The 12,427-nt window shown below is 34.1% G+C and overlaps 1 protein-coding gene across 1 annotated transcript in view; it reads right to left on the minus strand.

Moving 5' to 3' along the window:
- Arhgap15 (Rho GTPase activating protein 15) overlaps nt 1–12,427 on the minus strand; it is a 648,882-nt gene that overhangs the window by 537,563 nt on the left and 98,892 nt on the right. Inside the window, exon 5 of the mRNA XM_048345538.1 lies at nt 3,353–3,440. Coding sequence (XP_048201495.1) covers nt 3,353–3,440 — 88 coding nt within the window. The remainder of the gene's footprint in view (nt 1–3,352; nt 3,441–12,427) is intronic.

The following is a 12,427-nucleotide window of genomic DNA, read 5'->3' on the forward strand; positions in this document are numbered from 1 at the left end:
CAGGAGCACTTGCTCTCTCTTTCTGCTCTTTGTCTAGATTTAAAAATAGTCAAATACGCACTAGCCAGTATATCCTCACTAGATACCAGATCTGCCAGTGCCTTGACATTGGGTTTTGCTGTTTTCAGAATTGTGAGTGATCAGTGATCTGTGTGTCATGTAAGGTAGCCAATATGTAGAAATCTGTTATAACATCCCTAAGTGGAAAAGATAGGTATTAACCAAAAGCACTTCAGTGAGAATGAAGGCAGTCACACATGAACTATAGGATCAGGCACACCATTCTTGTTACATTGTATTAAATAGGAAATGGGATAAGGTATAGAAAACATAAATGATTATGTTTAAAGGTACAAGTGGACACTGTGGAAATAGGTTGTTAAATTTGCATTTTAGTCAGGGTCCAGTTAGAACATAAGGTTTTCCTTTGATTCATTTCTCTCCCCCTCCTTCTCTCCCTCCCTCTCCTCCCTCTGTCTCTCTCCTGTGTGTATGTTGTGTGTGTGTTGTGTGTGTGTGTGTGAGCATGAATGTGTACCCACATGCCAGCCCTGGGCCTTGAACTCAGAGTTATGTGCTGTCACTGAGCATATTTTTTTGCTCAGAACTAGCCTAGTTCCTTATTTTTCTTTTTTAAAGCGACATTTAGTACAATTGCTGAAGTCATAAATTCTCTCTTTTATAAATGCTGAACCACTTCAGGTACATGTATGCAATTATAATTATGACAGTTACAACTATATAACATTTTATTCTATATGCATTAGTATGTTTATATATTCTTGAAGAATCTATTCTAATAGACCATTAATAATTGTTTACAATGCTAATTTATTTATTATTTTTGTTATATTACTTTGATTCCTTCCTAATTCTGTTGGTAACCACGTCTAGCTTCACATTCTAGGTGAGGAGTCCAAGCACAAATAAATCAAATAACTATGTCAGCTACTAATAGGCAAAAATAGAAATTATGCTCCCTGTAGTCCAACTTCAAAGCTTGTCATTAGCTGTTTTGCTGCTTTGTCTAACTGCTGCATTAACATTCACAGATCAGATCACAGATCACAGTAAAGATTGAGATTCTGTTTGCTCTTTTACACTACATTCTACACTGATTCAGGCAGTTTCTCCTGACACAGTCCAAGAAAGGACAGGCTGTTTCCCAGGAGCACAATGAACACCAGGACACATCTAAGGGGGTACAAGGGAAATTGAGAGACTTGAGTATAAACCTCTTTCAAAACAAAACCACAACATCTTTCATCAAAGCCTGGCAGTCATTGTATCGTTTCTGGGAGGCTCGATTGGTAAATATGGGCTATCCCACTAGGCCTTTAATACTGAGTTAGAAATGAATCCAAGAAGTCGACTAGCAAGACAATCCCTGCAGTACAAACATGAATCTGTAATTCTCTTCCCCATTACCACAAAACAGTTAGTTCCTGCCCTGAATTCACTTTGAGACAATGAGTGCCTGGGAGAAACTGTAAGAGCCTTGAAAATGGGGCCAGAAGTAATAAATAGGGACTGCCAAATAAATGTTAACGGATTTCTTCTACTACTCAAAGTCTATTGTCACTTTATAACAATTCTGAAGGTTGAACTGGAGGCATACAATTAGTGAGCGAATTTCCAGGGTTTGCCTATAATCTCAAAGTGAGTTTTCCTTCACCTGTGTATAATGAAACAGCTGACAATTATATCTCCTGGTATGAGGAAATTCAAATAACAAAATAAATGTAAACCAAATGTTTTAATATGGAATGTAATCTTTCCCATTTTCTCAGCACTTACACATAGACTCTGCTCCAATGGAATTCTTCTCACACAGCAGGATGAAGATCATCTTCTCAGTGGCCAAACCCAGCAAGCTAGGCACAGACTTCCCTCCCTCAAAACTTCCTCTTAGAGCCTATTCAGAGGAAAGACAAAGGCCCTGCATGTGGACAGGACTTGTTTTGTGTTTGGCCTTTAGGGGTATGCTATTTTTCTTAAAGAGATTATCTCAACCTTACATACTCAAAAAAAAAAAAAAAAAACCCTAAAACAACTTTTGAGGCAGCTTAAACTACAAAAGCAAGAGATATATTTTTAATTTATTCATAATTAGTTTACAGATTGGGCCAAACTGAGACTCCCCAAATCAGCAAGCCACTTGGGAACAAAGGGTACTGCAATTATCAGGAGCAAGCCAAACGTAACCTTTTGTTCTAAATAAAATTTTCTCTTTAAAAAAGATATCTCTTAGCAAATGGCAGTCTATTTAAATAGGATTACCTTGCAAATATGACTAGTGGCTAGAAAGCAAAGGACTTACCACTGTTATATTACTTGCCAAATATAAATTAGTTCTTTGTGGCTCACTCCTGCCTGACCATGCCTTTCACTGTCACATATCAGGCCAATGGGCTATGGCAGGTAGATTCCTGCCTGGAGTCAGTCCTTCCTAATCAGGTCACTGTCACAAACATTTCCTGCCCACTATTCCCTATGTCTTGTGAAAATTCTTGTGTTTGAGCCGCAAGATTTTAGCTAGAATTGCTCCCAGTAACTCGCTCCAAATTGCTTCTATTTAATATCACTGTCAAATCTCTGAAGGCTTGTGAGGCCTTCCTCCAGGTACAATGAAAATACAAATTTCACTTTGTAATAACTACAGGGTACAGAAATTGTATTAGCTTCATTAGATGGAGTCATAGAACTATTCAGAAAGGTTAGCTGGATATAGTGGATGTCACCATTAGACTAAGATAAAAAATCACTTGGTTAATGTAGAGTGTTTCCTCATTGGTTATACCCTATATTAAGGTGCCATTTGTAAACAGTTTATTATTATTTATTGATATGTGAGGCACTTTATAGCAGGCTAGATAGAAACTTAAATTCATGTATTAAAGATGCACATACATGGTTTAATACAATTTATGTCTTATAATATTCTTTGAAGCAGCTTCCTATAGTCTCATCTGTTACGCATTTATTAGTAATGCATTTTTAACATACTTTATAATACATTATTTGAGCAAGTAGGTGCACTTAGTGATTATTTCATAAATAAGAATAAAATACTTATAAATGGCACCTTAATTTAAAGTGTTACCTTCACATTACTAGATACTGCTCAACATTAATCTCATTTTGGGATTATTCTTCAAGTGCACCACTTAATAAAACAGACACTAAGTCCTATTTCCCCTTCATCTGATTAAAAGTTTATTGAGTCATTTTCTCCCTCTGATTTCAGAGGTTGGTAACTTGAATGCTTTAAATGCAATTTCTGATGAAACTAAATGTTTATTTCAACACTATTTCTGAAATGCATTAAAGGTAGAAAATCAAAACCACTTACCATATTGGACAGAGCCTGTTGCTTTGATTCTTTGTGAAAATCAATTTTTTGACTAGAAAGAACAATCCAGGACGTTGACCAATTTTTCCTTAGGAAAATAAAAATTTTAAAAAATCAATAAAAGGAGATATTTATTAGTATAGTCTAACAATATTTAGAATAAATGTGGGTGAAATTCTTCTATGTATATATAATCTGTGTTACAGAAATTAAATAATAGTACAGATAATCTTTAATTTTGAAATTTATTCTATTTAGTTAAAACTATCTCAATGTGTATACCCTGCAGAAGCATTTTCAACTCCTAAGCATGTTTTATTCATCCATGCACCTTTCTCCATGGAAAGGTCTTTAGTAGGCTAAAAGGAACAAAGTAAAAGTAGATACTGTAGCCTCTTCCTCCATTGTTTCTTCTATTATTGATTTATCATACTTCATAGTCTGAGAAGCTAGCCATCTTACATTACAGTTTATTATTTTAATATATAGTTCTTATTTTTATTTGTTTATTTTTGTCATTCGTGGAGCTTGAACTCTGAGCCTGGGGACTGTCCCTGAGCTCTTCAGGTCAAGGCTAGGGCTCTCCTACTTGAGCCACAGCACCACTTCCAGTTTTCTGGTGGTTAATTGGAGACAAGAGTCTTACGGACTTGCCTGCCCAGGCTGGCATTGAATTGTGATCCTGAGATCTCAGCCAACTGAGCCACATGCATGAGCCACCAGGGCCCAGCTAAAAATATTTTTAAAATATTAAGTCTCATTAAAAAAATCAAAGAAATGTTGGCAATATTCTCTCTTTATCCATCAAATTGCCAAATACAAAAAAAAAGGTTAATACCTAGGATAAATCAGGGTGTTAGAGAATTGTGAGGGCTTAGCTCTTGCACTGATGCTGTAGTGCAATTTGACAATGTGGTTTTAATAAATCTTTAGAGTTGTATATTTTTAATTAAAATATTCACTCTTATTGGTTTAAATTTATTTATAGAAATAATCCCAATTTTCTTAAGAACCAAGTTTTAAATTGTTATCTGAATATAAAAAAATGTTATTGAAAGAAATGGCATATTATGAATTACATCATATCATAGGGTAAAATATCCCATGCTATAGGGAAGTACTGATGGAAAATTTTTAGGCAAACACTCACTACATTTCCTTTATATCCTAGGACTATCTTTACCCATTTAAACCCTTACTGGTTATTAATTCCATCAGAAATCCAAATATTGTCTTCCCTAAATTTGTTTCCCATGAATTCTTCCTATGTCACCAATAATAAAAATATCCTAAAATTTTTTCTTTATCTACCTCATTAAAAATAAGCTCCCAAATATTAATCTTTTCAACACTACAGAGGTATTTTCAGAACCTAGGGTTGGATAATCGAGGAGCTAAATATATACTTAATATGTACTTAATATGTCCTTTGTATTTACAAAATATATATATATATATTATCCATATATATTATGATTTAATGATTGCGCTTTGGCCAAGAACAAAAAAACATGAGTTAAATTGAGTAGAAAAATCATGATTTTTGACTTTCCTTTGTGTTTCTTATTATTTACCACCTCTTGTGCTTTGAGGTGCATTGAGCCCACAATGCTTCTGCAGTTTGGATATGTCAGTGTTGATTTAAATAAATTTACTCTTTTTTTAGGTGGCAAAAGCCTTAAGGAGAATATACGTACTTTTTTCCATTCAATCATACTTTTGCACTTTTCTTTGGTTTACCATTTATTTTTTTAATTGAATTCTGCTTACCAAATACGGTTAAAATGAGGTTTATAGGAAAACATCATTCAGGTCAATAGATAAACTACACAAAAATGTAAAAATGTCTTCAGGATCTTTGTGTAATTTAGTTCTGTTTGATTCTTCACATCTATGGTGTTGATTGAAAAGACAGTTTTGATTTTGGAAGGTTAATATTTACAAAAAGAATTAAGATATTCTTTCATTCCCCATGCTTTCTGAATGATAAATTAGTGTGTTATGGGGATAAAAAAAGAACAGGATAAACAAAAAAATGTGGATTTTTCACAAATAGTGTGTTTTTGGACCTACATCTTCAATTGGAGAGTCAGTTTTTCAAGCAAATCATGAAAAGTTTTTAATAAAAGATGTTTCCCCTCTGTCTTCGTGTTTATTTCTCTTTGTAAATCCTAGCAGCAATATGGTGAATAGAAACAGTAATAGACTTCTCTTTATGCAGGTCATATTAGAAATCTCCAAACAGAGAGGAGAAACACTAAATAGATTGCTGGGCATTTTTTTTATTACCATCCTTCTTCTGACCATATGTGGTCAGGGAGTATGGAACACTCTCACACATGACAAATCCATATTTAACCTGCCTGCTGTATTTCCCACTATATTTTTCATCTCTGGCAGAGAGATACTATACCTTATTTGCTTCCTATCTACAGAAATTCCTGGATAAATGATTCTGATTTGAATCTGTTTCAGATGTTGATCGTTTATAGAACTTGCTGGCAAAACTCTCCCTTTCTTAAACTTGGAGCTGGAACTGGTTAGAACTGAAGTTGCATGAAATTCAATTATCTCATTGTTCTGTCTTAAGACTTTGAACTGTTCTCCCTGTTAAGTAAACCAGATAAATCAACCAGAGAGGGTAAGAACTGCAGGTCTTAGAAAATTAGTGACATGAATTCTGAAACCTTATAAACAATGCCATTTTATCATGACTTTATAAATGGCAAGTGCTATCTTTATTGTGTTATAATGAAAGTGAAGTTATTCCAAAAGTTGAGTTCTATTGTTTGAAAAGAATTTCCTATCAATTGAAAAAAGTGCTATTGAAAAATATTTTGGGGGGAAGAGGAAGGGAAGTAGTGGATTGGGGGGATTGGAGTTTGAATTCAAACTTGAGTACTGTCCCTGGGCTCCCACCCACCCATGGCCACCCACTTGAGCCACAATTCCACTGGTAGCTTTTGGGTGGTTAATTGGCAATAAAAGTGTGGACTTTCCTGCCATGGCCAGCTTCAAACTGAGATCCTTAGATTCCAACCTTCTGTGTAACTAAAAATATAGGCATGAGCCACCAGCATCTGGCAGCTATTGACAAATTTTAATTTTTTTCCCAATCTTTCTCATGACTTCTTTTAAAAATAATGAACATACATTGCTTTGAGTTAATTGTATGCTTGTGTATTTAAGGTTGAGTTTGTCATACAAAATTAAAGTAAAAATGGGGATGCAGGCACTCCATTTACTAGCATGGAAAAAGAGGCCAGGAGAGTTCAGGTAACTTACTTACATTTTCACTGAAATCCAATTTCTCTGACATTAAAACCAGTAAGCTATTTATTACTTTGTACTGAATTTTAAAGGATTAAACAGTGCTAACTTTGTTAAGAATATCATCAATGTCAGACTTCAACATAGTTTTAGTTAAATCCCTGGAATTATAAAAACTCCTGAGTAGCCTGTGACAAATCCAGCCATCTGCTGTCTCCTATTGACAATACTATCTGATTATTCGTAGATGAAATGACAAAAACAGTATTCTCAAGCACAATACCTGAGCTTTCTCCAGAGTGTTCACTGACTTCACTTCAACATATGTCAATAATCTGGGCTATCATGTTGCATTGGTTCCCACTCTGTGCAAGGTATACCACCTGGTATTTAATATGCAACACACATTTTAATTGCTAAGTCAGCCACAAGTATCTGCTAAAAAAATTACCATGAGCCAAACATATAAAGAAAAATAAGAGTCCTTAATGATTTTCTCTCTAACTAGAAGAAAAGAGACTCTAAATGTAGAAACAAATACTCTGAATAACACTTGGATGTGGGTGACACATACAATACTTCTGTGAAGAAACTCTAGCAGCATGAGGCTGCAATGCATGCCTTTGCAAGGGCAAGGCCGCCTCCTTCTTAGACCAAGTTTTCTGACCTCAAATCTCATGTTCAATGGAATGTATGTGTTGTTTATAGAACAGCCCTCTGTCAGTCATACTGACTATGTTTTTGGAGAATTTTGTTACAGGAATTAAGAGATGGAGACAAATAATTTTCTTAAAACAATTAATACATTTTCTCCTTGATATATATAAACGTACCTGTTATGCTAACCTGGGATGGTTTGTAAAGCTAACTCGCCTTCCTTTTTACTTGCATAGGTAAGATCATGCATCAGTAGAAGCCAATTATTCCACATTTCCCCACAATAGTCACAGGATAATTACTTTCCAGAGTAGAGTAGAGTAAAAGTAATATGTTAAATATATGTAAGGGTTTTAAACAAGACACATATCTCAGGAAGTATTCAACTTCGATAACTCAGAGGTTCTAGAAAAAAATCAAGGCAGACCTAGGTACCCACATAGATTTACAAATTATAGCCAATGGAAAGTAAAATGCTAGTGATTGATGGGAAAAAACAAAACCACAAAAAATTCAGATCCTGGGATCAAAAAAATATTCAGCTATTTACCTTAACTTTGATAAACAAAATAGGTCACATATATGGAGAAATAAATATACTAACTACAATTAATGTTCAACATGTACAATTTCTGGGATATTTGTAAACTATTGGAATACCTCACAGAATTTTCATAAAACAAATTCCAAGTTGTGAAATTGGTAGACAGAGAGAAAAACAAATACAAAAAACAACAACAACATAGAGCTCAACATAGGCATCAGCTTGATATTCTACAAGATGGACACCGGATGGCAGCACATAATAACAACAATTTCGATTGTGAATGCTGATCTGGAGGAGCCTTGATAGAAAATGGCCTTTAAATATTCACTACCATTATAAAGATCTATGAACTTGAGCATTAGCTTTAAACATATTTGTTTATGCTCCACAGCAAGCTTTCAATATTGTACTCATCTGTGCCTTCTGTAGGTAATGGCACATTGGACACCCAAAATATCAGAGAAAAATATATACAACATAAATTCATAAATTTCATACTCTCTTTTTTGCTGCAGCTGTTAGCTGACTTGGAAGTTTTTTTCTTATTCTGTATCATTACAGAAGTGGAAGGGATTTACACTAGTGCATCTGAGGGTTTAAGACAAATTTTCTTACACACTTCAGTGTTCTATGTGTTCTCAGATCGATAAGTTTGAAAACTTAGGCTATTTTTTTCCTTCTGTTTTAAGTTTCTTAAAATTAAGCAACACCAACAGGCAGATCAAATAAGTGATATTCACTTATAAACAGGACTCTGGTCCTGTGTCAAGAAAACAGAGAAAGACCAATTCAGCCTACCTGCCTAAATATATTGTCATCTGATCAGAAAATAGTAAAGAAAAAATGGACTTATGTAAGGAAAGCATTACAGTACTAAATTCTAAAGGAAGTAAATTCTGAATAATAATGGTTCACACACACACACACACACACACACACACACATACACACACACAAACACACACACACAGAGCCAAAGGTCTAAGAACTTTGGGCCCCAGATGAATACAAGGACTAGTAGACATGACCACTTTAACGTGTTCATTTGCACTTATTTTCATACCCATCTTCTGATCATATTTTCACTTCTACTATTTACCTGCCCTTCCAAAGATGAGAATAGAGTGAGAATGTATATGTGAAGAGATATAAAGAGTCACAAAAGAAAAGATGAAATGGCATAGTCAAATATGAGGTATTGAAGTAATATAATCACATAAGAGCCACTTGTAAATTTAAGCTTTGATGAGATGTTTTCATTAAGGTTTCATGTCATTTCAGAGAGGCCAGAGTTACTTACAGTTTGGGGAAAGGAATTCCCCAAATCCAAAGATTTCTAAGGTTCATCAGAAGAAGCGGTGGCATAATTTCAATGTTCATAATTAGAAATTAAAGTTGAATACTGAATGCATTCTGCTTTCAAGCCTGTCACTGTGCCATCTGGGAAATGTGTATAACCTCAATTTGAAATAAGGTTTAATGTAGGACTTTTCATGAATGTCAGATGTAAGTAACAACTTCCTGTCACCTTGTCTCATGTCTTGTTCACATTGAAATAAGCCCATTAATTCATTGAGAGAAGAGGAAATAGATAAAACAAATAGACAAAAATATAAGAAAAAATGAAATACTACAAGGTATGGAAGATTTAGAATGAATAGGAATGGAAATCATTATAGAAAATTTTAAACTAATATTCATTAAGAGAAAACTGAAGCCCTTGTAACTAGTAATGGCTTGAAATGTAGGTTTTATTTCTTGGCCTCAAACTGCTTAAAGCAGGAACAATAAAACAAACATGTTTCTGGAACAAAATTAATATGTTTTCCAGTCCTGGGGCTTGAACCTAGGGCCGGAGCACTGCCTCTGGCTTCTTTTTGCTCAAGGCTATCTCATTCTACCACTTGACCCACAGCACAATTTCCAGCTTTTTCTGTATATGTGGTGCTGAAGAACTGAACCCAGGGCTTCATGTATATGAGGCAAGCACTCTACCAATAGGCTACATTCCCAGACCCATGATTGAATTATTTAACATCATCTACAAGTACAGTAAAATTTGAAAGAGGTTAATACAGGCAACTAAGTGTCTCCATTTGTACAGTAGGAAATAACAGTAAAGGCTTCCTCATGGTATTCTATAAATATTTTTTTGAAAACATTTAACCAAGTTCTTGATAGAATTAGCATTTACAATTACTACTCATTAAAATTTATAAAAAATAGAATAAAAATAATTGAAAAATGAAAAACGCTCCATCAAAATAAATTCCACACATGATGTACAAGTAATAGGAACTCTGGCATATTATATACTGATTGTAAAATCATCAGTGAGATAAAATTATATATTTCAAGATGATGGCTAAAGTGACCATTCTATTGCCTAGCTACTGGATCATACAGAATCATTGTGTAAGCAATATAGCAATATTTATGAGATTCATTTAGAAATAATAATGCTCATTGACCAAATAATCTGAGTTTTTAACTTTAGAAATTATGAAAGAAAAATTAGCAAGAATTAGTGTAAAAAATTCTACTCAATGTAAGAATAAATAAAAAGTAATGTAGAAATTACTTGCTATAATATTGCTTACCCAGTGGTAATTATACAAATAATATTCAATTTGTAAAGTATTTATAATGAAAAAGTGCTACAAATATACCCTTCCTATATATGTAGACAGGATATATTTATAATATCTGAAACTGGCAAAAATTATTATCTTTAGGATATGAATTTGGATTTCTCTCATTACAAAAACTAAGCAAACTCAATAGATAATAGTCAAAGTTCATGAATGAATAATTCTCCGACTTCAGCTTCTGAATGACAATGATTACATAAGTAAATAATAAGCAAATCAATTATTTCTAGCCACCACACCAATCAGTGAAATGAAAATAAAAGTACCATGGAGGTAACAGTCTATGGCCATAAATGTGACAAAACCAAGAGGATGATAATGTTGAATCTGATGAGATTACGGAGAAATGGGATTGCTTCATTATTACAAAGTAAAATGGCATGACGTGCTATGCTCCTTCAGGAGAAAGTCTGGTAATGGCATAAAGTGGGCTTATGAATAAATGACCGAGAAATTCTATACTCCATCATATTCCATGAGAAAATTTTTGTCACATGGTTAAATATGATTTATTGTAATGTTTTTGGTAGGAGGACTTAGGGACAACTTAGGTGTTTATCCTGGTAGATTAGATAAGTAAAATTTGGTAAACATACAGTATGGCAAAATGGGCAGAAATAGGAAAAAAATAAACTTTTAAGACAGAACAATTATAAAGTATCTCTATAGGGGATTCATATCTGAGTTGGGTAACGATCGAAATGAAACTAAACCAGCTAGGGAGTAGGCTGTAAGTGATGATAACAGAGAGATACCCAACAAAAGGAATAAACAACTAATTCAATGCTTCTGAGATTGTTAAAGGGCACTAAAATTTATGCCCCTTTAAATGGAAAAGGCTGAAAAAATGCATACTGTATGCAAACTGAAATATCATTGAAATGGTATATACTGTTTATATAAACATAATTTTTATGGAGAAACTGCATGAAAATTGATTAAGTTTGTTGTGCAAATAAGATAAACACATGGTGGCATATGTACATTGAAACTGTCAAAAGTTTCATTCATTTGGCTATGCGAAGCCTTCTGTTCTATGGCTGTTTCCTCTTGATCCTACCTTCTTAGCAACAATGTGGTAAGTTTGGCCAATGCTATGTTATAGGTGAGGATAATTTACACAAACAGGATGGTAGGGCACCATTTTGTTTTCTTGGACATCTCCTTCATTGCATGAGGTTAGAAGATAAGAGTGAACAGTGATGTCACTAGTTTCTTCCTACCAAGTTCCAATAATGGGCTTTGTGTTATATCCATTGCATTCCTCATTGCCTCCCCCACCCTTCTTCATCTATCTCTTTGCACTTGGCCCCACCCACCCCTCATGAATGTACCCATTTCTTGGTGTTTACTTTGTTGATCTTTGACTTTTCCTTTCTAAGGAATTACACTATTTTGAGGTCACCTTCGAATCTACCACATTTCAGTTAATACATTTGTAACTACTTGAATGCCACACAGCATATATTTTCTTATTGGTTTATAGGCTAAAACAGCCCCGAATTTGATCTTGTCTTTTTTAAGGAAGGGTGGCCATCAGAGCCTATTTGCTGAATAGGACATGATATTGGTAGAAAATAACTACCATAAATCATGAAATTATGGATCATCGCCTCCTATCAATTTTATTTTTGTAAGTAAATACAAACATAGCTGTGTACAGCATCAAACAGAAGCATATTTTATTCTCTAGTTTGAGCCACAGTGCCATTCTATGAATGAATGGTACTATATAACTAACAGGTGTGCCATTGTGTAGATAATTGGTTATGTTTGTCACACGTGGTTTTAACTGTTGGTAATACACTCATGAGTACATGCCTTGTCTTTCAATTTGAACATTTTTAGATATCTTTCCAGCTTGAATGTTCCCTAAACAAAACTAAACAAAAATACAGAACAGGATTGCTATGAGAAATAAACAATTCTAAAATTGGGATGATTATTTCT

The sequence above is a fragment of the Perognathus longimembris genome, chromosome 4, assembly GCF_023159225.1.
Source record: "Perognathus longimembris pacificus isolate PPM17 chromosome 4, ASM2315922v1, whole genome shotgun sequence".
In the NCBI taxonomy this organism is placed as follows: Eukaryota; Metazoa; Chordata; class Mammalia; order Rodentia; family Heteromyidae; genus Perognathus; species Perognathus longimembris.